At 56.5% G+C, this 23,790-nt stretch overlaps 8 protein-coding genes and 1 non-coding gene across 9 annotated transcripts; 5 read left to right on the top strand and 4 right to left on the bottom strand.

Moving 5' to 3' along the window:
* Window positions 1-580: 580 nt before the first annotated feature.
* On the top strand, window positions 581-1,274 carry HRG_01167 (peptidase s24-like domain-containing protein; the record flags this gene model as incomplete). Its single annotated transcript, XM_044859638.1, has 3 exons — window positions 581-661; window positions 750-964; window positions 1,052-1,274. The coding sequence occupies 3 exons, from the start codon at window positions 581-583 to the stop codon at window positions 1,272-1,274; spliced, it is 519 nt and encodes a 172-aa protein (XP_044726038.1).
* A 649-nt stretch (window positions 1,275-1,923) lies between these two features.
* HRG_01166 (kinesin motor domain-containing protein) lies at window positions 1,924-4,384 on the bottom strand (the record flags this gene model as incomplete). Its single annotated transcript, XM_044859637.1, has 4 exons — window positions 1,924-2,994; window positions 3,057-3,662; window positions 3,721-3,960; window positions 4,040-4,384. The coding sequence occupies 4 exons, from the start codon at window positions 4,382-4,384 to the stop codon at window positions 1,924-1,926; spliced, it is 2,262 nt and encodes a 753-aa protein (XP_044726037.1).
* Window positions 4,385-7,214: 2,830 nt separating this feature from the next.
* On the top strand, window positions 7,215-8,993 carry HRG_01165 (Amidase; the record flags this gene model as incomplete). Its single annotated transcript, XM_044859636.1, has 2 exons — window positions 7,215-7,998; window positions 8,065-8,993. The coding sequence occupies 2 exons, from the start codon at window positions 7,215-7,217 to the stop codon at window positions 8,991-8,993; spliced, it is 1,713 nt and encodes a 570-aa protein (XP_044726036.1).
* An 876-nt stretch (window positions 8,994-9,869) lies between these two features.
* HRG_01164 (cytochrome p450 domain-containing protein) lies at window positions 9,870-11,856 on the bottom strand (the record flags this gene model as incomplete). Its single annotated transcript, XM_044859635.1, has 5 exons — window positions 9,870-10,000; window positions 10,108-10,371; window positions 10,456-10,892; window positions 10,962-11,517; window positions 11,703-11,856. 5 exons carry the CDS (start codon window positions 11,854-11,856, stop codon window positions 9,870-9,872), a joined length of 1,542 nt encoding a protein of 513 aa, XP_044726035.1.
* A 2,021-nt stretch (window positions 11,857-13,877) lies between these two features.
* HRG_12042 lies at window positions 13,878-13,949 on the top strand. Its single transcript has one exon. It is a non-coding gene; the product is annotated as a tRNA-Arg (tRNA).
* Window positions 13,950-15,652: 1,703 nt separating this feature from the next.
* On the top strand, window positions 15,653-16,282 carry HRG_01163 (uncharacterized protein; the record flags this gene model as incomplete). Its single annotated transcript, XM_044859634.1, has 1 exon — window positions 15,653-16,282. One exon carries the CDS (start codon window positions 15,653-15,655, stop codon window positions 16,280-16,282), a length of 630 nt encoding a protein of 209 aa, XP_044726034.1.
* Window positions 16,283-18,594: 2,312 nt separating this feature from the next.
* On the bottom strand, window positions 18,595-19,319 carry HRG_01162 (maltose acetyltransferase domain-containing protein; the record flags this gene model as incomplete). Its single annotated transcript, XM_044859633.1, has 2 exons — window positions 18,595-19,159; window positions 19,219-19,319. The coding sequence occupies 2 exons, from the start codon at window positions 19,317-19,319 to the stop codon at window positions 18,595-18,597; spliced, it is 666 nt and encodes a 221-aa protein (XP_044726033.1).
* A 466-nt stretch (window positions 19,320-19,785) lies between these two features.
* Window positions 19,786-20,868, bottom strand: HRG_01161 (phytanoyl-CoA dioxygenase (PhyH) domain-containing protein; the record flags this gene model as incomplete). Its single annotated transcript, XM_044859632.1, has 3 exons — window positions 19,786-20,128; window positions 20,230-20,605; window positions 20,679-20,868. The coding sequence occupies 3 exons, from the start codon at window positions 20,866-20,868 to the stop codon at window positions 19,786-19,788; spliced, it is 909 nt and encodes a 302-aa protein (XP_044726032.1).
* A 1,159-nt stretch (window positions 20,869-22,027) lies between these two features.
* Window positions 22,028-23,320, top strand: HRG_01160 (fungal specific transcription factor domain-containing protein; the record flags this gene model as incomplete). The annotated part of the gene is made up of 4 exons (XM_044859631.1): window positions 22,028-22,321; window positions 22,402-22,535; window positions 22,608-23,244; window positions 23,306-23,320. 4 exons carry the CDS (start codon window positions 22,028-22,030, stop codon window positions 23,318-23,320), a joined length of 1,080 nt encoding a protein of 359 aa, XP_044726031.1.
* Between the last annotated feature and the right edge of the window lie 470 nt (window positions 23,321-23,790).

The raw sequence follows: 23,790 nt of genomic DNA, 5'->3' as shown, positions 1-23,790 counted from the left end.
CCGAGGGTCTCGGCATCTATGACCTCAGAATGCTCCAAGACCGGCCGTGAGGTATGTGAAATGGTGATTCAAATAGTCATTTCCTTTACTCAAATTCAGAGTGCACGAGGTGTCTTTTGGTCCAAGCCTACAAGGCCGCTCCAGACAGCCAAGCCAGCACTGTCAAGAGCTTCAGAGCCCCGGCATGAGCTCCCGAGCCCTGGCATGAGTCGCCAGGGCACCCGACCAACACCAGCATTAACATCGTAGTGATGCGCCAACAGCTTTCCCCGCGTGCTATTGGAATGTTTTCTGTCAGCCAAAAGGAGCTGCTGTTTGCTAATGTCAGATGTGGCCAAGGAAGATACACTCCAAGGTACATAGGTACCTACCTTGTATCTCTTTAGATAAGCACTCTTATCGTCCGCTTAGCTAAGACCATAGCCCGACACGGAAAACGCCAGCTTGCCTATCGCGAGCCACGACCCGCCCATCTGTCCTGACCTCGCCACGCCCTGTCCACCGCTGCGCGACGGCCCAACTCCCGCCAATCCCCCGCCCCTCGAATCAAGCTGGACCGGCACAGAAAGTATTCGTCGCCATGCTGTCCAGCCTGCAGAATCCGCGCCAGGCGGCCGCCCAGCTCCTCAACTTTGCCCTCATCCTCTCCACGGCCTTTATGGTACGCTGCGGCATCAACAACGGCCTCTCGAGTCTAGCCCCTGGGTTTCTTGAATAAAATTTGGCTAACCGTTTTGATTTGCCTCCAGATGTGGAAGGGCCTGTCCATAGCCGCCGACTCGCCGTCTCCCATAGTTGTCGTCCTCTCCGGATCCATGGAGCCGGCCTTCCAGCGTGGAGACCTGTTGCTCCTGTGGAACCGAAACGTATGGAAGGAGACGGACGTCGGAGAGGTGGTTGTGTACAACGTCAAGGACAAGGACATCCCCATTGTCCACCGAGTCGTGCGCAAGTTTGGCGTGGGGTGAGTCTTGCCGCCCAGTTGATTGGCGCATTTCTAGAAGAGAGGGAGAGACAGAGTATAGGCGACTAACGGTTATGGGCCCTGCAGAGACAAGGCCAAGCTTCTCACAAAAGGCGACAACAACGTCGCCGACGACACGGACCTCTACGCCCGCGGCCAGGACTACCTTGAGCGCAAAGACATCATCGGCAGCGTCGTCGGCTACGTTCCGTTTGTGGGCTACGTCACCATTATGTTGTCGGAGCACCCCTGGCTGAAAACGGTTATGCTGGGCCTCATGGGCTTGCTGGTGATACTGCAACGGGAGTGAAGGAGGGGAAACCACGGCGCAGGAGGCTGGGGGCTTCAGCGAGTGGGAGGCCATCAGCTTTAGAAACCAGACTCGCTTCTCTGGATCATATTGGATACCATGACCACGTCTTTTCATCCACTGAGTGGGAGGGCCGGCTTCATGACGTACCGTCCGCTTTGCTCTCCCCAGTCCGGGGGCAAGAGGAGCCTGTGTCGCTGAAGCCCTTGTGGCGCCTCATGTCTGTCTGCATAGTAGCAGCAAATTTCCCTAGCTTCAGCCCACAGAGAGCCTTGTCATGATCATCTGCCATTTGGACCGGCTCTCTTTCATGCCCGGACCGATCAAAACCCAAAGCATCGGAATCGCGATGCCCGAAACCGCGCGGAACGATAAGGCAGATGGCATTTCTGCTAGATATTAAAAAGAACATGGCCAGTCTTGGCAATCCCGAGAAACAGATGGCCGCAGAAGGAAATAGTCTATCTAAGAATCAAGGCTTGGCAACCAACGGGCAGGGTATCATTTCCAGCAAACCCCAGCACAAACAAAGTAAATCCCATGAGCCAGGAGCCAGAAAACACCCGTCTTCTCGCACCCGTTCCTCGAGAGTTGCTGACGGGCGGGTTGCTTCCATCATCTGCGAGACACTCGCCACCTCTCCCCCCGTCTAATCCTCGAGATCCAGCTCCTCCCACCGCTTCGTCGGCAGCTTGCGCACCTTCTTGGCCGGGCTGCCCGAGCTGGCCGTGCGGACGCTGTCGCCGCCGGCGCTGCTGACGCGCATCCGCTCCAGCTTGCAGCTGACGCTGGCCATGCCGCCGTCTCCTGAGCCAAGGCTCAACGAGGATGAGGGAGAAAGCGTCTGCGTAGCCACAAAATCGTCGCGCTCCGCCAGCGGCATGCGCTTGCTGGGGCTGCGGCCCGTGAGCTCGCGCTTGAGCACCGCGTTCTCGCGCCGCAGCCGCTCCACCTCCTGCGCCATGTCCTCGACCAGCACGTTTTCCTTGTCGCCCTCGTGATGCTGATGTTGCTGCTGCTGCTGGTTGTTGCCACTGCTGTCGAGGCCTCGCTCGAGAACGTCCACCTTGCGGTCCCAGTGCTCGTCGCTGCGCTCCTGCTCGAGCGCCAGCGACGCTTTGAAGCGCGCCAGCTCCAGCGTCAGCCGCTGCTCAAACTCGGTTGCGCACTCGTCGCGCACCGCTGCCTCGAGGTCCAGCATCCGCTCCTCCATGCTCAGCAGATGCGCCTCGGCCGCCAGCCGCGCCTCGCTCTGCCGCTCCAGCTCGTCGCGCTGCTGCTCCAGCTCGTCGCTCATCCGCGCAATCTCGAGCGCCGCAATCTCCATCGTCGCCCGCTCGTCCGGGTGGATGCCCGGCGGCGTGTGTGTTCTCGTGCAGCCTCCCGGGCCCGGCGGCATGAAAGGTCGCGGGTGATGCTGGGTCGTCGTCGCCGGCGCCGACGGCGTGGGCGGCGGGATCGGCGCTTGCGGAGCGTGGGCGAGGATAGTGGCCGTGATGGAAGGGATTCGCGGCACCGTCACCTCGCGTGCCAGGGCGCTGTATCGCAGAATTTGCGACGTGGCGTTGAAGTCGCCGAGCGCATCGGCCGTCACCACCATGACGCCCTTTTGGGGGTTCCGCCGCGGCGCGTGAGGGTGCGCGGCCGCCGAGGCCGATGGGAATGAGTTGGAGAAGAGCAGCTCCGTCAGCTTGCACTGGCGGTAGGGGACAACGTTGGGCTGTGGCTTCGACGTTAGCCAGTCAGTCAATGAGAGAAGAGAGAAGGGGAGAGGACAGCAACCTTTGTCGACGATCCGGCCTCGCTCTGCGTCTGCAGACACTGGCCCAGATACATGAGGCTCTCGTTGATCTTGCCTGCCTCGACCAGCGTCGCCCCCTGCGTCTTGGCCTCCCGGGCGCGCTCGCTGCCGGCCAGGTCGACAATGGTGAGCTTGCTGCCGACCCAGGGCCCGGGCCGCCTGCTGCGGGTGCGACGCTTGACCTCGAAGCAGAAGAAGCCGTGGCTCCGGCTCGAGACGCTGTTGCTGCCCGTGCCGGCGACCCGTCTTTCGACGAGCCCAGCCTCGAGCACTATGATGGCGTCCTTGAGACTTGTGCACACCACTTTGCGCAGGCCTGCCACCACCTTGCGGTCGGGTGACAGCTCCGTCGACTTGAAGAGCAGCGGGCGCCGCCGGATGTCCTTGGCGGCGCCCGACTTGGCCGGCGGCGTGAGCAGGTCGTAGATGCGGTCGTTGTGCACCTCGTACATGGACACGACGACGGCGTACTCGGCCGACGCGTCGCACGCGACGTGGATGCCGCTGACGTCGGGCGTCTGCGGGAGTGCCGAGGGTCGCTGGAGGTTGCGCCGCGGCGGCGGTGACATGAGGCCATGGTCGCCGCCCTTGACTCTTGGTCAGCCTTCAGGTAACGAGGAGAGCGAGGGAGGAGGTGTGTACAACCATGGGCGTGGCGGCGCGCGAGTTTGTGCGAGAGGCGCCCAACGGGTCTGCGTACGTCGAGTCGAGAAAGTGCGGCGCTGTGCTGAGTAGGGACTCGGACGGGTCGCAGGCCTGTAGTGATTCGAGCACCGTCGGCAGCGACGACGCCTCGAGCATGTTGAGGTCGATGGAGTGGAAGAGGACGTCGAGGGCGAGCTGCGTGAGGCCGCGTTGGCTCTTGGATCCCAAGATTGTGTGCGTCTGTCCTCTGGTCAGCATCCTTGTGGCAGCCAAGAGGCTTCTTCTTCCTCTTCTTCTTCTTCTTCTCTTCCATAGTTACCTTTCCAGAGCCCGTCACTCCGAGCGTCGCCACGACGGCATCCGTGCCCTCGCCACCCTGGGGGGCCAAGACGCCCTCGGCCAGCGTCGCAATGTCGGCGCAGTCAAAGACATCGAGCTGCGTCGCGTCCTCCTCGAAGACGCGCGTAAAGGCAAATTTCTCAATGGCCCTCCGGCGGTCCGTCGGCGGGTTGAGCGTAATGTGCGACGGGCGGGCGCCCTCTTTTCCCGGCTTTTCAACGTTGAGGATGCGGTCCGCGTGTCCGGCGCCGGGTGGCGGCGGTCGCAGCCGCAGGTAGACCTCGAAGAGGTTGTGCGACGTTGACGGCTTGCCAGGGGCGTCCATTGCCCTGGACGGCGACGGCGCAACCGGGAAAGGGAGTGAAGAAGGGAAAAAACAAAGGCCGAGGAGAGAGGTGCAGCGTGAGGTGACGGGCGACGAGAAGACAAGGCCTAGGTGGTAAGATACAAGGTGAGGGTCATGCTTCGGATCCGCTGCAGAAAAATAGAGGGATGCAGAGTAAGATGCTTTGCAGCGGATGTGGAGCGTGGCGGGCTGGGGGTTTCTGGAGATGAAAGGGGGCGAGCACCACAGACGAACGTGCGTTTGCATGATGAATCGGGCTTGTTTACTTGCAGCACGCCCCGGGGCATGCGTGGCTGGCCGGGCAACCTGGCAGTCGATAAGCGCGCGTGCGTGACCGACGGCGGGCGCTTAGATACCGGGCATCAGAGGCGCGCGGCTCTGGTCACGCCTTTTAGCCGCCGCCGTGGCGGATGAGGCTCATGTAATCCACTTTTAAGTTATTCTCAGCCTCTTTGTCATCTGGACCCTCGAAATGTAACCCGGACCCAACCGGAAATAAAGCATGAAAAAAGCGCGATTCGCCAAGAAGAATGATACTTTGGGTATTTTTGCGACATCATTGGTCTCTTTGCTGCTTTCTCGCAGCGCATCCACTGCTCCCTGAAGAGGATGATATCCTTAGCCCGAGTTGTCTGTTCGTGTAAAGACCGTGTGCAAATCCTGCCTCCAACATGACACCGTCGGTTGGCACACCCTTCACTCCCGGCATCGGCCGCCCATCGTCAAAACGTACTGTGCGAATACGAGTACTCTGTGCTGCCGGCACGAGGGTGGTGTAACCACGAGCCCGACGACTGCGACCCTGACGATTACACTGTGCGTAGCCTGAAGCTGACCAATTTCCTTTGGAAAGACGGTGGTCCATCTCCTCCTGCCCGGCTCACTGTCTCCCTTTGCGTGGTGTCTCTGGTTCATCAAAGTATTATTATGAGTGAGTCATTGCCTCGAGTCATCGTCTTGAAGCCAGTACTACCCTGGACTTGGCCACCCGACAAACTAGTCGACGCGAAGCGCATTGCGGTCCGAGCACCTGGCAAGTATACGGACATATGACTCTAAGGGAGCCTTAGGGTGCTTGATTGTCTGCGAGTATCATTTGTTGAAAACCGCACTTTGTCTGTACGGCACGACTGGCCCAACGATCGGGCTAGTTGACTCGTACGCATCAAGCTCCGTGTGTAGCTCGTCATTCACTCGTCCCGCTGAAAAGGGTATTGCCTCCGAGACGTCCATGGTTTACATCGAATACTGTTTTCTCTTCTCTCACGACCTTCAGGTTCCCATGTCCAGATCGAGGATCCGTCCTTGCAGCCGACTGCCCCTCCCATCTTTCCTTCTTGCAGGAAGCTACAGACCGAGAGCCGCAGTCATGGCATGATTAAAGGGGACAAGGGACAGCAAAAAGAAAAAAGGGGATTTGAAACAGGCTTTTTTCATGGGGCCACTTCGGCTCTCCCCCTCCCTTGGCACATCTAAGTTGGCATGTATTCTGTATGGGGGGAAGTTCATCAAAGAGGTATTTTGGCGACCGGAGCTGAGAGAGAAAAGAGATGAGCTGACGACTGAATTGGCGGTCACTCATCATCCATCATCATCGTTCGACCAACCGACCAACTGGGTGTCTCGTCGTGGGCCTCGACCAGGAGAGCCCGGTGGAGCAGTGAGGAATTCTCCGCCCCTCTGTTGGATATTTTGCGGGTACGCAAAATGACCCTTGTACTCTGCATGGTCTCCAGTGATGTGCTTCATGTACGGAGACGTGGACACGGATTCACCGTCTTTGGGACATCCCGTGCGTGCGTATGCAAGCCGTCATGTGCGGTGACTGGTGAGTCTGGACGAGGACTCTCCCGTCTGAACCCGTGGTCGCCGACAATTCCGCTCCGCAGAGGCAGATTCTCGTTGGTCAAGTGCCTGGCAGCTTGGAGCTTGATTGAAGCTCTCGTACCACCAGAAACAGAGTCAAAAGCACGACAAGCTTCACGACTGGCCGCTAAGTACATTGTCCGAGGTACCGCATCGTCTTGTTGGAGAAGGAGCTCCCTCAACACACCTGCCCTGTCAAAGAGCGGTGACGCTGCACGCCCAATGCGGCCTAGCGCCTCCCGTCCCGCGAACCGCTCAGGCGAATCAGACGCCGGAACCCCACCATTGGAGGAAAAAGTTTGGGGGGGGAGAAGCAGCGTATTTCTCGCCCTCTCCCGTTCTGTCCCCTTCCTTTTCCCTTTCCCCTCTTGCTGCTGCATCACCAGCATCATCATCCAGACAACGAAGTCGCCCTACAAACCCTATCACCTAGAATCAACATCCATCCGAAACGTCGTCGAATTCATAATGCCTCAGGCCGTCGCTGAGCTGTAAATGCCCACTGCGGGCCGTGCCTGCTTCCCGGCCACGGCTCGCAGTCCAGCAGTTCACCGAGTTCAATCAAATCGACGATTCGTTTCCACAGCCTCTCCCGCTCCCGAGCTGGAATCAGCTCCCCGAGAGTCTGTCTCTGAAATTTCCAGATTTTGCTGCCTGCCCGCTTGCCCTGGGCTCCTCCTTTTCTCGCTGTCGAGCCACTACTTCGACATCCGCGCAACTCATAACTACAACCAGTAACACCCGTCACGGCGAGGGAACAAGGACCAAACAATACCCATCCCTCGCTCCATCCATGCCCACGAGAACGACACTCGGCATTTGCATACACTCCACCACTTGCGCCTCCCGCGCTAAGCACTGCCAGCTGCTGCCCAGCCGCAGCCCGTCGCAACACTGACTTTTAGCAAGAACCAGTACCTACAATCACCATTCGGCAAAAGAAATGTCCCGCAACGTTCGGCAAAAGTTTTCTTCCACCTCCGTCAAGGCATCGAAGCGGAGACCCTCCGACTCGTCCTCCTCCTTCGGCCTCTCCGATGACGATGGCTACTCGGCCGTCGAGGACATCAGTGATTCCGAGGATGACGACGAGGACGATGTCAAGGCGGCCGAGGAGGAGAACATCCTGACAGAGGGCTCTGCCCTGCCCTCTGTCGCTCCTCGGCCGCAACCGGTCGACCAAGATGCTGAAGACGAAGACGACAACAATGACGATGACTATGATGACGACGAAAATGACGATGACGAAGATGCCGAGGACGACCACCTCCTTGACGACGACAACGCCGACGAAAACGCCAGCTGGGCCGGTATCGCTTCGGAGGTGGACGGCAGCCAGGTCTCAGACTTCTTCAACTCCTTCGCCTCGGATGCCGTTGTCGAGCGCCACGTCCACTTCGACGTGCCCTCGAGCGACTCCGACTCGACCGACACGGAGGATGATCACGCCGATCTGTTTCCCGACATCTTCGTCTCGCAGAGCTCACTTGACCCTGCCTTTCGCCGCGAGATTGAACATGACGCCGACGAGTCGTCCGGATCGGGCTCCTTCTGGGACTTCAACGGCCAGCACGATGGCCGGCAGGACTCGGATGCGGAAGAGGTCGTCCGGCAGCTGTCGGAAGACGACACGCCCACGGCCACCCCTCGACCCACCCAGCCCGCGGCGACCCCAGCGAGCTTCACGCCTGCCTTTGAGGAGAACCTGGAACTGGACGGATACGAGAGTGAGTCTTTGCCTATACCGTGCTGTGTTTAGAACATGATTTTGCTTACGTCTCTTTGCCCTGCAGCCGATGGCGACACGACCGAAGAAGACATTCCTGAGCCTCCGATTCGGAGAAAAACTCGGCGTCCGTCGGTCCCGATGAGCGAGGCGTCCGGTTCCGATGTTGAGTCTCCCGTCAAGCCTCAGCGGGGCCAACCCCGCGTCGGCCGGTTCAATCTCGACAGGTCGGACAAGAAGCCCATCGCGGTCCTGAACCCCTTGACGCGGAAAATGATGATCTTCACCCCCCATCGGCGTCGCCAGCTCGATTTGTCGCCGGAGCAGTTCAACCTGCCGTGGCTCATGGACGAGCAGCCGTCTCCGCTCCTCAGCAGCTCGGCCAACATGATGCTTAGCGCCATGTTCTCGTCCAACACCTTTGGCGATTTCGTCAATGCCCAGACCATGGGGCCGGCAGAGGCCTTCTTTCCCTTTCCCTCTGAGGGAAACACGGCCGACGAGAGCTCGACGGGGCCCAGCGAGGAGGATGAAGCGGAGAAGAAGCTGGATATCAACGACTTCATCACCTGGGACACCGGCGATTCCTCTGGCGAGGAGGGTGCCTCGGGCGACTGGGAATCGTCTTCCACTCCCGCCAGACCCACGGCGGACTCCAGCGAGCTCGACGTTCTGTCGCATCTCAACTCGGAAACGGTGGGCGCGTTCCGCCGGAACCAGATCAACCAGCAGCTCATTCTGAGCAACCAAGCCACCCAGGACTCCCTCGCGTTTAGCGGGCCGTACAACTACACGGCACTCAAGGGCCTCAAATCGGATCGCTTCGACACGGCCGGCCTGCCTCTGACGCCAATTCGAAGGCAGAGAAAAAACCTGGGTGACATGGCGCGCAGTCCTCTGGAGTCGGCCTCGGCAAAGCGCAAGGCGTCGGGCGACGCTGGCGGGGGCCACAAGAGGCACAGGAGCATCTCGGACGTGAACATGCTGCGGATATGATGCGCAGATGGCGGTTCCGACAAGTCTAATACGAGCGAGGACGGCGTAGCGTTGCAGTTGCTGACACGGCGCTACCCCTGGCCTTGCCATTGATGTTGTGGGTGGGTGGGGGCGTTTTTTTCCTTTGCCGCTCTGGACCCTTTCATTCGAGCGCGAGTATGCTCTTGTTTCACCCTTTCATCTTCATGTCGTCACTTGAACAATGTTTGTCAGGCTGAGAAGATGATAGACACTTGTAGTCTTGGAAACAGGTCGAGTCTTGAGCGTCGAGATGGCATCAAATGATGTCGGAGATGAGAGGCCATGTCAAATCGTGTCGAATACGTCTCGAACACGACGACAGTAAACAGGAGAGCTGCCCTGCGGATGACGAGGGTACGCGATGCTCGTGGCGATGGTTGGGCATGGCTGGCTTTACTGGCATCGAAGTAACAACAAAAAGTTTTCTCTAGCGCACAGGATGGTTCTTTGGTGACCTGACCTTTTCATTTAACCCTTGTCTGGCATGTCTCGAGCAGTGTGAGAAGCAGCCGTAGAGTTTGCCAGTTGACGAACTGTCCGCGAGGCGAGACATCATTCACCCAAGAGCTAGCTCCCGGGTAGAGGCCTCGTTTGATGAACAAAGGGAGGATGGGTAAAACAGCAGCTTGCAAAGGATGGATGGTTTGTACAGGAAGTTTACAGAGATGTTGGCCGGCTCGACCTTGTTGACTATTGCGCAACATATATGACCAGGGTGAGCTGATGCCATTCTCATCCCCACTCGCCATTTTTCATGTACAGTGTTTCCCACCCCCAATGTTTGTCGACAGGACAAACGCGGGACCCTCTCCAAGTCTTATCCCGACTCCCTTGTTGTGGCACTATCCAATTCCCTTAAGTGCCGGGTTCGTAAAAGGCCACGGGGACGCCCTGGCCGGGGCACCCGACGATATCTGCCTTGTGGTACTGGGCGGACCAGTCGCCCCTGTACTCGACTCGTTCGTACTTTTGCAGCAGACGAACCACTTTACACCGGCGCGGTTAGCTGAAGCTCGTTCTCTTTCCTTTTCTCTCTTTTCGCGCCACTTTTTACGGTCCAGTATAGTATTTGCAGGGGAAAGGGGCAACCCACGAGTAAAAGCCATCTCCGTGAGGGCAAAGTTCTGGCCTATGCAGATGCGAGGCCCGCCGTTAAAGGGCAGGTAGTGCCAGGGCTTGGGGGTCCAGTGCTCCCAGCGCTCAGGGCTGAAGATGGCCGGGTCGGCAAACTTTTCCGAGGCGGGCGGGTAGAGGTCCCGGCGGCGCTGCATGGCGAGGGTGCTGTAGATGATGACGTCGCCGGGGAGGGCGGCGATGTCGGGCTGGCCGGGTGGACCTTGGAGGGTTGACGATTCGACTATTGGGAGTTGTCAGTATGCTTGCGTCTGTCTCCTGTGCCGAGGGTAGATCCATGTCAGGCCAAACCAGGGGATGGACGCACCACAGGATCGGAGGTTGTACGGAACAGCGGGCCACAGGCGCAGCGTCTCGTTGAGGGTGTGGGTGAGGTAGGTCAGGTTCTTGAGATGCTCGTAGGTCGGGGTGCGGTGCGGGCCGACCGTCTCGAGGACCTGGGCGCGCAGCTTGGCCCAGACGCGCGGGTAGTTTGCGAGCTCGTAGACGGACCAGGCGAGCGTCGAGGCGGTGGTGTCGCGGCCGGCGAGCAGGACGGCCATGATCTGGTCGCGGATGACCTTGGGGTCGCGCGAGAGGAGGGCAATGTTGTGGAGAAAGGTAAACTCCTTGTCCGACTTTGACAGCTTGTCGAGCTCGTCGGGGCTGAGGCGCAGCGTTGCCTTGATGTAGGGGTCCATGAAGCGCTCGATGAGCTTGATGCCGTCGGTGTACTTACGTTTTGGTATAAGCCAGCGAAAGGGGCTGCCCGCAACTGGGATTAGCAGCGTTCTCATGCTCAAGGTGGCGTCAGGGGCAAAGACGGCAACGCACTGGAGAATGGTAAGAATCATTTGCATGCGCTGGACCTCGGTGAAGGCTTTAGTAAAGGCACTGTTGGGGTTATCCAGGGCGCCGACATGCTCGCCGAGGAGAAAGTCGGTGGTGACGTCGAGCGTCATGCGGTAGAAGAGATCGCAAATGTCGACGGCGCGCCCCGACTCGGCCGGCAAGTGAGCCAAGAGGCGGCCGGTCCATCGGTCAAAGATGTCGAGGTCGCGGACGCGCTCGCGGGTGAACATGGGCCGGATGAGGGCGCGGCTGCGCTGCCAGAGGGCGCCGTCAGTGGTGAAGATGCTGTCGCCGAGAAAGGGGCTCCAGGCGTCGTGGAAGAGGGCGCCCTTGCCGAAGCGGGCGAACTTGCTCGTGAGGACCGTCTTGACGTGCTCGGGCTCGCGCGTGATGATGATGCGCCGCGTGGCAAAGGGCAGCTCGACGGCGTGCGGGCAGGCCGAGGATGGGGTGGCGAAGCGCGTGAAGATGGTATCGAAGTAAGCGAGGAGGCGGTCGGTTGCCTGCATGTATGCTGCTTCCCAGAAGAAGTAGATGGCTGCAGGGCTCAGTCAGTCAGGGCATGCTCTTTGCCTATGTGCTGATGCATGGGAGTTGACGACTTCAAGAGAGGACGGAAATGTTCTACAAGATGACAAGGAGGGGAACAGGAGGGTGGCGAGAGTTCCATACTGTTGGAGCCGTTTCGACGCCCAACGCTCACTCTCACACATCAATACTTACCGCCAAAGGGGTTGTTGGCCAAGACGGGAGCCTTGACGCCGGGGTTCTGTCTCAAGCGATACTCGAGCCGGAGTCTCAGAAAAGTCCAGACGACGGCCAGGACACATGGCACGGCCAGCGCCACATTGTACGGGCTCAGCGCGACCTGGAGCATGGTGGCGCGACTATGTGGCTTAAGGGCGAGGTGTCGATGGCGACGAAGCTGATGGATGAAAGACGCAGCAGAAACCGAGAGCAAAGAGCCGGTTTATGCGCTTGCGACTGTGAAAACCTTGTCGTGTGTCGTGGTGGCAACCTCGGCTCTTGGTGGCTTCGACCGGCGGAGGCGTCGTCGTAGCTGATGTGGAATTCGCAGCTCCTGAACCTGTGTTGATGAAATGCTGCGGGTATCATATGCAGCTCAGAGAGGGTCGTCAGCGAACTTGCTAACAAGTCGTGGAAGAGAGCTGCGTGCGATGGCGACGTAGGCACGCAACTACAAGTAGTTTGCGCTTCCGACTATGTGACCTGCAGACAAGGACGAGAATCGTCGAGGCCCGGAACGGAGGGCGGCAAAGGGGTCCGAGCCTCTCTATATAAGCTCAGCCCAATGAGCTCGACGCTGCAACGTTGGGTCCCGGGGTTGGATGCTGTTTGACCTGACTGGGGCGTTGGAGAGCAGTGACGATGAAGAGACTCGAAGTTTAAACGCAGGCTTGACCAATCGAAACAACAAGCACGGTCAGCGGATACCAACTTGAGACGGGGAGAATAACAGCGAGAGGAGAGAAAACCGGGGGGCCGCAAGGGGAGGCCGACCGGCGGCTGCAGGCAATGGGCGGGCGACGGGAAGGGCCTGGAGCGGGATTGGCTGCAGTGGACGGGACTGCGGACGAACAGCCGTGTCCGACTTGGAGCATTTTCCACCCTGGAGATTGGGGCTCCCTTGGCCGTGGGGAAAGAAGCGAAACCCGGGATGTGTGTGTGGGGGAGACGCGGAGCCGGGGGAACAGAGTGCGAGCGAGCTTTAGACTGCCGGCGAGCTGGAACCCTCACCCAGCTTGCTGTACCTACATGTATTTGGCACTGGCAGTCTGCAGCTGCCCCGGCTTCGTTGCCGGCAAGTCGTGACGCTTGGCGTGGGGAAAAAGAGGGTCAACATTCCGGTCGAGTGCTGGTGAGGTGGTTGCTTTTCCTCTGTTGGCTCAAAGCCCGTCTGGCCTTTCAACGCCAAATCTTCTCAAGACATGCTCGTCGTTGAAGGGCTGCTTGTATTTGCGATCCAAAACCGCGGCTCCAAGGCTTTCGAGCTCGCACGTGCCTCGGAAAGGGGGGCTTTCGAGACGATGGCTGCCACGGGGGCCCGGCGAAACAAGGGAAGCGGAGAGGGTGTTTGATGGACTACGTAGCCACGCGAGAAAGTCACCGTACGTCGTCGTTTTGCATATGATTGCGGGCAAGACACACGGCCCGGCCGATGACGTTGCCGCAACCAGGCGAGGAAACGAGACGGAAAGGCTGCGGTCCATGCAGGCTTGGCCTTGAAGCCTCGTCCCTTCTTTGCAGCAGGTCTCATTTCTGGGGAGGTGTGTGTGTGTGCGTGTGTAGTCGACATGTGAAGGCGGAGAAGGGCCAGGGGAAAATAACAAGTGCATGTGCTGGGCGTGTTCAGGGCGTGTGCTGGTACCCAGGCTGCGTCGTCGGCTATTCCCAATAGTGTGTTATTGTTTCAGCCATTACAGATGGTGCGTCGTTGGTCTTGAAAGACAATGCTTTTTAGAGATGCTTATGCCGCTGGATTTCCCGTACCCCGGATTTCACGGGCGGTGATCCGGACCTTGTCGGAGCCCGGGGCCGACTCGATCGTCTTACTCCTTGGCGCAGTGCTTGTACCACCGAGGACGCATGAACGAGACCACGAATGCTTTCGGTCCTTTATTACTGCACTTTAGAATGCATGATTGCAAGCGGGTTTAATCAGGATAACTCCCGGTCCGCAACCGCCTTATCAAATTAATTCAGCTAATGGAAAGGCAGAACGACTGATTTCTTCAGGGACTCTTTGACTTGGGCGCGGCTCATAACAGGGTCTGTGAGACTTAAACAGTAAGCAATATATATTTAAAAAGAGACTGCACTTTCACAGCGGGTCCAACCGGTTCGTTTAGCCCTTGCGGGTTCATCGAGGATAGAAGCGGTCTAGTGGCGCAATGGCAGCGCGTTGCTTTCCGGTGGCAAAGGTTTCAGGTTCGAGTCCTGACTAGATCGTCTCAATTTTTTTCCCACCTCGCCGAGGCTCCTTCACGATATTTGAGGGCGCTCTTGCTGTTGGTCTTGGGTGACCTTTTTTTTCCTCTTTACAGAGGACAGCAGTACTTGTTAAGCCTGTATATTTCATTGGAAGGTCTTCATTGGGCGGATTGACCTTTCCCTCGCTGCCATGGCGAGACAGACAGTTTGCCCTTTCGTCAGACACTGCTCTCTTCAAACCTCCTATATTGCCCTCATGGTTTCACTCTTCTTTTAGTCGTCCAATCTACGCAGTCGTCAACGGTGGGAGCTTCGTTTCAATTCTTGCGCCTTGGCTTGGTGAAGCTTGCGCATCGGACAAGATAGTTAGCGGTCTGCATGGCGACAGGCTTCCTCAGCGACACATCTGGATCCAAGGGTGCCGCAGCCTGCGGATTTCGGAGCAACACCGCCTCGGGTTCGAGCATGTCATCAATGCAGCAAGGAATTTGTACAAGAAAACTGGTCTGTGGGGGAACCTGCTGTGGCGAGCAGCCGACATGCGGTGACCTAAAAGGAGGCAAGCCGGCCTGACGCCTCTCACAAGCGATGGCCATGCCATTCCCGATGCCCACCACCGCTGCTGGGCGCGGGTGCCTTTAGCGCCGAGATAAAGGAAGCCTGTGTTTTGCAGACTTTCAGACAACGCTTACAATTTGACCGGGCCTGTTCAATGTTCGATGGAAGGAACAGGGAAGCCTGGAAAGCTCGCTAACGGGGGGCATTGTCGTAGATTTTGCATCCTGGCTGTCAGTCACCCTGTAGCGAGGTAGGTAGGCCAGTCAGTTCACGATTAAGAGGCCAACGCGCCAAGGCGTTGGTGGGAGCAGTCTTTGTGGCACACAAGCGTAAGCAAATGCTGCCTGGTGTGGTTATCGTGATGTAAATGTACATGGGGGCAAAAGGACACATGTACGAATACTGTTCTGCCACAGGAGTCGGTTTGCATCGACCCCAACCGAGACAAAGCATGCCTGCACTCTGACTGTTCAACTTCGTCCTGGCACTTCATACCGTATTGCGGCGCCGAACGGGCCTGTAGCTGAACAGACTGCTTCATTGAGAACGTGTCCATCCTTGGCAAGAGGACTTTTCACACGTTATCTGTTCAAATACCATCCATTTTCCAACTACCGAACAAAAGCGGTGGGCCTAATAGGCACCGCTGTTGTACAGAGATCATATATCGTAAATGGAGTTGGGTTCCCTGGCAACCAAGAGCCTCGACTTCAACCCTGCAGCCAACGCGGCCGCATATCCCGGGGAGGCGGAGTTGAAGGAGCCAATGTGCTCCGAGCTGCCAAGAGTGTTCCAGCGAGCCGCTAAGGAGAGCCTTGCAAGTCACACAGTTACCGCCTGTTCATGAACTGTCCATCCGCTGTTTACATACGCTTACAGGACAGCTCGCGCACTTCTCGATTTACCCACCAGCTCATACCGCAGGACAGGACGCGAAACGACTTTTCTGGGATGAAAAGTGTCATATGCCCTTCCCGAGAAAGGTATTGTCCTCGTTATAAATATTCACCAACTCTCGCGGACGTCTTCATCAAGCGGCCTCCGCAACTGAAGCCACCCTGAGACTGCCCTTCTGAAAACCTCCAAGTGACCCTTGAAACTCGCGACAGCCGTTTTCGGTCCAATTTCTTCAAATACCTCAAGTACGTTGGCAACGTGCGACTATGGAACTACCCAGGGTGCCCGTGTCCAGGGCGGCCAACCCATCACAGCAGCGCAGCGCATCGAGTCCGGAACCGAGTCGCACCAGCAGCGAGTACGACTCGTCAGGCGAGTCCCGTCGCAGCGAGCCCGGCCCGGCAGAGTGCAGTCAGTTCAAGGACGACACCCTCCCGCTGCAGGAGATACGGGAAATCGTCAAGCGGGTCCAGGCACGTCACGAGAAACTAGAGAAGGACAGGAAGAAGGAGAGTGCAAGGAAAAGCCAGCAAAAGAAGAAAAAGGCGCAAGACGCCAAGGACAAGTTGGACAAGCTGAGCGAGCAAAGGAAATCTACCTCAGCGATCATCTGCGCGCTTGAAGCCGAAGTCGAGGAGGTGGGCAAATCGGCATATGCTGCTACGCTCGGCCTCTTGTTGGGAAAGTACTTCTCAATGGAGATTGCCTTGGCGAAGGAGACTCTGGAAAATGTACTCGTTGCCAACCCTGATGTCTCAGCTAAACCCTCGGTTGCGCTCGGGCTGGACAAGCTGGAGGCTGACATTGTGGGTGATGCCAACCTGGCCAGGTCGCCGGATCTGAAGAATCTTCATATGCGACGAGCGGCAATGATCAGGAGCGTTCTGAACAGCTAACAGAGGAGCTGTTGCCGGCTTGCGTGTGTAATGATGGATGGAAAGTCTGCATCTCTTTTGTCAAGTGGAAGAGGGCTGGAAAGTTTCCCTTTAATGGGTTAATAGGAGTGTAGAGAGACTCAGATTATATGTTCCATCAGCCTCGGAAAGTCGGTGTTGCAAGAGGTCTGCATTGGGAAACGGTCCACGGCTCCCCGACAGTAAGTCGGACTGGTGGAGGGCATACAAGCAGCGTGGTGAGCATCTGGGCGGCGTCACTCCTCTGACATCACGGAGTCCCAAGTGCTGTCATGACATTCTAGAGTTTCAGCTTGCTGGATAAACCACTTGGGCTTGCTACATTGACGTCAAAGACTCTCGGAAAGCCAGGCCAGCTAGGAATTAAAACAACTTGAACTGGATCAGCTCTCATACAGACCAAAAAACTGACATTCGTGCTAGTAGAGCCGCGAGCGGGCGTTGTACTGTTGACCTATGTCAGGCCTATGACAAGTGATGACGCCAGGTCTGACCGCGGCAGGTTGGGTGGCATTCTCCTGTGTTATTGTTGGAGCATTCCATCCTTGGCTTGTGCAATGAACCTTGTTCGGTTAACTGTATAATTAAAGCGTACATATCATGAACAGGTCCAAAAGCCCGAATTGGGCCGGGAGCCTCGATAACTATGAGAGCAGGGGCCATTTCCAGGTTATAGTCGCTCGTGCTGCCTTGTTGAAATTTTCGATGAGTACACCACCGAATGCTTGTCCGAGCGAGGGTGCTTAGCTGGCTGAATGTTAGCAGCCCGCTAACATGGCGGGCGACTTCAGTGTCCGCCTGGATGGGAGCCAAGTTCCTTCCTCGGTGCCACTATTTGCACTGATCATGAAAATTGCAATACTGGGAAAGAGGAATGGGATTGGATTGAGCCTGGAGAATCCTGTGCACAGTGTTACATGACTAACTGTGGAAGTCGGGGACCTGAAGCTCCTATATTTCCTTCATTCAAGGCCTTGGCGCCAATCCCATATGTTAGTTCCTTATGTTCCGGCTGATGAGCTAGCTGAATGTTGGCGGCGTGCTAATTCGGTACGTCTCTCTAGAATCAAACCTCGCCTTAAGTTTAAACTCGGCCAACCGTTCGCGAATTCCTTTCCTTAACGGTACTATACGTTCTTAGAGCTATGGAAAAGGTCTGTCCATACTTTCTATCATGGCCAAGCATTCATCATAACAAGCCAGTCTACGTGGATAGAGCGGATGAGACGTTGATTGTCGCTGTACATCTTCTATAAGGTAGTTAGCTCCATCAAATTCTGTGCTCAACAAAGGTCGTTTAAACGTTTCCTTTGGCATCTTTAAAAAGCTTGAGCAAAATGCCCAGAGCTTGAAGTAGCTGATTCAACGATGAATATGACTTCTCCTGCGCTAGTGTAGCTTGCCAAAAGGGTTGGAGGAAACGCGCCGTAAACCTAAGGACATCCCAGTTATCCTATGTGAGAAGCGAGTCCCTTGGCCTCCTGTCTTTGTTTTAACCATGTCTCGTTGGCCTATCACTTGTCGGGTTTCGGAGCCCGTCCCGACACACATTGACCACTTTCACCTGAGATTTGACTTGATTTCAAACAGGAAACCGAGAAGGTCTGGCATAGATTGGGAGAAGACTCAACGGGGCAATGTGTCCGACGACGGAATGGACCAGGGGGAATTCAGGACGATTACGACTGGTTTCCGGGCATAAGTGAGCTTCACGCAAGACTGGATGGAGACATGACACGACATGAAGCCGTAATGCCTGTCAGGTCTTCATTTCAGCTCAGCCTAGATCTCCGTGGTGGAGCAATCTCCTTAGCCCGTGCCGGAATGATACCTGGAGTATGGCTGTCTTTGTTCCACCTTTTCTCAGCCCCAGCGACATTATCTACACCGGTATTTCCAGCAGTTTGGCTTGTTTGGTCCAGTTCAACGTGGTTCTGTCTTGGACTCTAGTATCCCTCTGTTGAAAGTCAGCAGTCTCAGCCACATCACTTGACGGCCTACCAAGGACACATGCTTCTCATTGCTACCCACAGCAGAATACATAAAGACAACCATGGGCGTTCTATTTTTGCTGTCTCTTCCACTATATCATGGCAACTCCTCTTCTCCCATGACTGCATAAAGCTATAAAAAGGACAATGGGTGGGTCCCCGGCTACAGCGTCGGGATCTTCAAAGGCGTGACAAGGATTCCAATGTTGCAACACTCTCAGCCCTGCCACACTCGAGTTCACAGAGAAAATGATTCTGAGCTAGACATAAGTGGAGCAAGTAAACTTATCTCAGTCTACCACTTCATGCCAAACTCGGGTTCATCGGCGTCACCTTCTTCACAACCTTGGCCGGAGCACCGACAGCCACGCTCCAGGCCGGGATATTTCTCGTGACGATGGCTCCCGCCCCTATGGTGCAGCCTTGACCAATGATGACTCCGGGGAGGATCACCACTTGGCCCCCGATCCAGCAGTCGTCCCCAATTGTGATTGGCCTGGCGTACTCGATGTTGTCCACGCGACTGGCAACCTCGACCTCGTGCGTTGCCGTCGATATGGTGACGTTGGGGCCGAGCATGACGCGGTCGCCAATGTGCACAAGAGCACTGTCGAGGATCGTGAGATTGAAGTTGGCGTAGAACCTTGCCCCGACTCTGACGTTGCATCCATAGTCGACATGGAATGGTGTCTCGACCAACACGTCGTCTCCCACATGCCCGAGTACTCCAGCGAGTATATCGCTTCGCGCCTTTTGTAGGCCATCGAAGCTCGCATCGGCATCGCCGGGAATGTGATTGTTGAACTTGTGACACGCCACACGAGCATTGTAGCGGCTGTGCTTAAGCTCAGGAACAAAGGAGTCGTATCTGGGCCAATTGAGTCGTTGTCATTGAATACGAGTCTTGTGAAAAGGCCAAAGACTTACAGCATCCCGGATATCATCTTGTCGTAATCTTCGCACTGCGGCCTGTGGGCAAGACTCGCGGCCTTGGCCAGCTCATGCTGTGACAGCTCGTTTAAAGCCATGGTGATGCAGCGAAAGAATGAATGGGAAGGAAGAACCAAACTAAAAGTCTAGGTTAGACATGGGAAAGATGCTGTCCAGGGGGGTGTTTGGTTCTGGAAGCAGCAGGTCTGTCGTCAGCAATTAAATAGAAACGGATGCCAAGGGATTCGACAGTCATCTAGCATGACTCTACCGTCAAGTGGAAGCTTGTTCCTAAAGCGGAAAACGAACCAGTCAATGATTCGCGGCCTCGAAAGAGCGGGATCAGTAGCAGCCTAAAGTAAGCACCTTGTTCTAGCAAGGTCAGATTATTGATGTATCACTCGCCTAGATATCGAAACTTATCCACAGATATTTAATAAGCATTGCTACAGGTATTTTGACTTCGTTCAGACGTTCAAACTGTTCCATCTACTGTTGAGAAGACGCCCCGAATACGTGTAGTTCTGGAACTTTAGCCGCCATTGCAGCATATATATATATATCTCAAAAACCCGATGGCCCTCTTTTCAACTCTGGACGAAGAAGAAAAATGGGGTCTATTTGGTCGACATATCCGCAGGCAGGATCCGTCATGGAGTAGCCCATAAAGGCCTGAGTCTTTTGGTCATATCGCTTGGCAATCTCCTGCGGTACCGCCAGAAACTGATTCTCCTCCTGCCGCAGGTGGCCTCGTACAGAAAAGGTGGCAAACATAAGACGGGCCTGGTCCGTGGTCAAGTTTGTGCCGCCGCCGTGGTAGGCTGAGGCGAGCATGAGAAAGGCATCGCCCTTTTCCATGTCGGCAAAGATGCACTGATCTACTCGTGGGGGACCTCGCTCGGTGCCCCTGTTTGACAGGAATAATAACCGATGTTCAGCATATATCGTGACTGAACCAACTCAAACAAATGTCGAGTGACTCACGGAGAGCAGGCACAAGCGACTCACCAGAGATGACTGCGTGGAATAAACTGAGTGCCCCCATTCTCTTTGGTGACTCTGCATCCCGCAACAAACAGGCCCACAGCCGACTCGCGGTTCTTGTCGCGCTCGTCGTTCCACTCGTCAATGTCCTCGTGGACATTGTGGTTGATGTAGTCGTCGCGATGCAGAGGCTGCGCCTTGCCGCCGGGGCCGATGCTCATGGCGGTGCACGAGTGCACGTATGGCTTGGACACGGACTCTTTCCACTCAGTCCCCCACCAGTACGAAGTGCGAGTGGTGAGGAAGTGGTCAACGACGCTCTGGTATAGAGGGTTCATGACCTGCGTCTCGGCATAGGTGGGACTCAGGGCCAACACCGAGGTTGCTCGCGCCGTCTCCTCTTTATTCAGGCCGAGGGTCAGTCGGCGGAGTTTCGCCCCTTTGAGTATTAATTGGCAAGATATTAGACTGACTGGGAAAGAAGGATCCAGACCACTCAGTGCTGGATTCCATCTTGGGGCGGCATTCCGCATACGCCTTGTCAACATCGGCTTGGGAGACGAGGCCCTTGATAAAGACACCGCCATCACGCTTCAAAAGGTACAGGATGTCATCCAACGGAGTGTCGGCCGCCACCCTTTGCACTTGAGAGCTGTACTTCATGTCGGTGGCGGAGACGGACACGGCGGGCACGGAAATATGTTTGGTTGAGGGAAGATTTCTTGAGTATCTGACGATGGAAGCCAAGAAAAGGGAGAATAAAGTTGCCAATCTAAATATTGCTGACCGAATGCAAATATAAATACGCACTGCCTTTGGGGGAATAGAAGCCTGACCTAAAATGGAATGGAGTCTTAACGGAGCCGGGTGGCTTGGCGACTGACTGACGAATCCAATGCGCCCTCGAGTATGCAAACTTGACCCAATATGGCAAATCTCCCAACTCTCTCTCTGCTTGGCGACAGAATGACAAAGCATTAGAGTCCTCGTTCCAGGTCTAGCCTCGCGGACCCCCCCCTTAAAGCTCACCAGTGACTCTGCCAGCCAATCTCACCACGCACACGCAGCTGGTGAACCCGTCCCAACGAGGAAGTCATGCCAGCTGATTACATCCAGGCTCGAGGCTCAAGTCGAACTCGAAAGGGCAAGTAAAACAGCCTGACCCAAGTGTTCGATTCTCTCTACATCAGTGCTGACGCTGGACAATCGGGTCCCGTCACTAAATCATCAGCCCCGGCCTGCGGAACATGCCGCAAGAGATGCCGCCGATGTGACCGCACGCGGCCGGCCTGCAAGACATGCCTGGCCAAGAATCTGCACTGCGAGGGCTACCCGCCTCGCTTCCGCTTCGTCCCGGTCGTCGCTCCCCAGCCAGCGTCGCCGTTGAGTCCGAGCGTCGTACGCGACGAGTCGTACGAAGCTGACGCTGCTGTTGGCCTCGAGGATGAGGCCGATGACAGCCAGGATGGACATGTTGAGCAAGCAGCGACCAGTGAGCCGGAGACGAGAGCCACGCGGGGCGGTGGCGTGCGCGACCCGAGCACCGGGGCCTCTGGTCCCTCGCCGCCTCGGTCACCGAGTTTGAGCTTCTCAATCGAGGCGGCTTCAGGTTTGGTTGAGCTGGCCAAGCCGTTGAGCGACCTGATTGGGGCGTCACCCTCCGGACCCGACGGCACGGTTCACGAGACGCCCTTAGTACAGGATATTGGTCGTATCTTGTCCGAGAGACACGTCTTGGTTACGTATTGTGAGCTCCGATACGGGTCTCCTTAGCTGGACGTGCTCATCTCTGACGCTGCTATCAGTCGAAGAAAAACTCGCCATGGAATTGGGAATGCCCGCCAGCGCCAGCGGAAGCCCATTTCGGAGCCACATCCTGCCCCTGGCGCACCAACACCAAGGCGTCCTCCACGCGTTGCTAGGCTTGTCCGCCTGTCATATGGGGCTTTCGAGGGCCGAGGAGACGATTCCGGAGGCCACGACACTCGGCCTTCAACACAGAGCAGACGCTCTCGTCTGCCTAGGACTCTTGCTGCTCAAGGAAGCGAGCCAGGGGCTGACAGCTGCAGAGGAGGAATTTGTGCTTGCCATGGTTGTACTGCTGGTCTTCCACGACGCAAGTTACCCCCCCCCCTGCATTCCTTTCCTCTTGGCTCTGCACGCCTGTCACTTACTGACAACCGGATGCATATTTAGATCTGCGAGTCGGGTGTGTCTTCACACGGAGCACACCTCACGGGTATGGCGTTCTTGTGCTCGAGAATTGCCTCTCCCTCGGCCTACCCGCGAAGAACCACGGCCAGCATGTTCTTTCTTGTCACGCTTGCATGGTAGGTTGAGTCGCAGAGCCTTGGTCTCCATCCGCAGTTACTGACTTTGATACACTGCTATCATATTCTCAGGCTGGACATGCTCAGGGGCTTCAGCGGTGCTGAAAAGCTCGCCTACTCAAATGTTGTACGGAAATGCGTCCGCGATCACGGCAGTCTCCATCTCCAAACCTTCATTGGTTGTCACCCCTCCATCTTCTACCAAATCGGCCTCACTTTGGAAGCCGCCAAAGCACATCGCCAGGGTAGCCTCTCCACTGCCCAGTTTCAAGCCACTCTCGACGACACCGAGACGTTTCTCAGAGGGTGGGACTCGGATCAGGCCGTGTATCCGACCCCGGAACCGGAGTGGAAGCTGCTCGCAGACGCCTATTGCCATGCTTGCTTGCTTAGGGTCATGCGATGGCCCGACACGTTTGCACTTCCTTGCACCGACGAGCGCATACAGGCCTCGGTTGTTGCCATTCTCGACATTGCCGCGACTATTCCCAGGACGTCTCGCTTCTACAAGCGGCTTCTCTTCCCGCTGTTCATGGCCGGAGCCGACGCGGCCTCGCTCCACCAGATGCATTATGTCCGTCTGTGCATTGACGAAATTAAAGAGTCGACAGGCATTCCGCATCACGCCCTGACGCAGCTGCTAACCGACGTGTGGGAAGAGAGGAGGACGAATCCGCGAGGGCTGCGCAACGTTCCTTGGATGGAGTTTGTAAGTAGTAGCCATGCCTTTGGTGCCAAATTCTCTCTTGGTGCGACCAGTTCAAGTCCAGTATACCGCCTTCTGACATTGGCCAACGCTACTGCGTTATAGACATGCTCCTTATCCACCAACCTTCCACAGCACGCGTACCTGTTCTTCTAAGTCTAGTTCCGGCCGTTGTAGATCGGCATGAAGCACTTGGCGGCCCGAGCCGAGAGAGAATGTGCACCTTTGCTCTTCAAAGCGTGCTTTAGAATGAATTCGGTACCGTGCTTGTGTTGCAGGTGGACACAGCAGATACCTGTAGGCGCTTGAGTTGTAGCATGCATAATCATCAGTCGTCGGCTGACATTCCACAATAATGGTGCAGAATTGATGAATGGTGCGACTTGCGTCAATGCTGACAGGAGTCAACAGTCTCTGCCTTTCTGCATGACGCACGGTGCTGTCCATGCATCCGAGTCTGGTAAAGTCCCCAACTGAAACAACGCGTGCCACGAAGCCTAGACCAAAACAGGGCACATAGCCATCTGCTGGGAGGCGAAGCACTCCATA

This window comes from Hirsutella rhossiliensis (genome assembly GCF_020360975.1).
Source record: "Hirsutella rhossiliensis strain HR02 chromosome Unknown scaffold00001, whole genome shotgun sequence".
Lineage (NCBI taxonomy): Eukaryota > Fungi > Ascomycota > Sordariomycetes > Hypocreales > Ophiocordycipitaceae > Hirsutella > Hirsutella rhossiliensis.
This window is presented reverse-complemented; position numbering and strand designations above follow the sequence as displayed.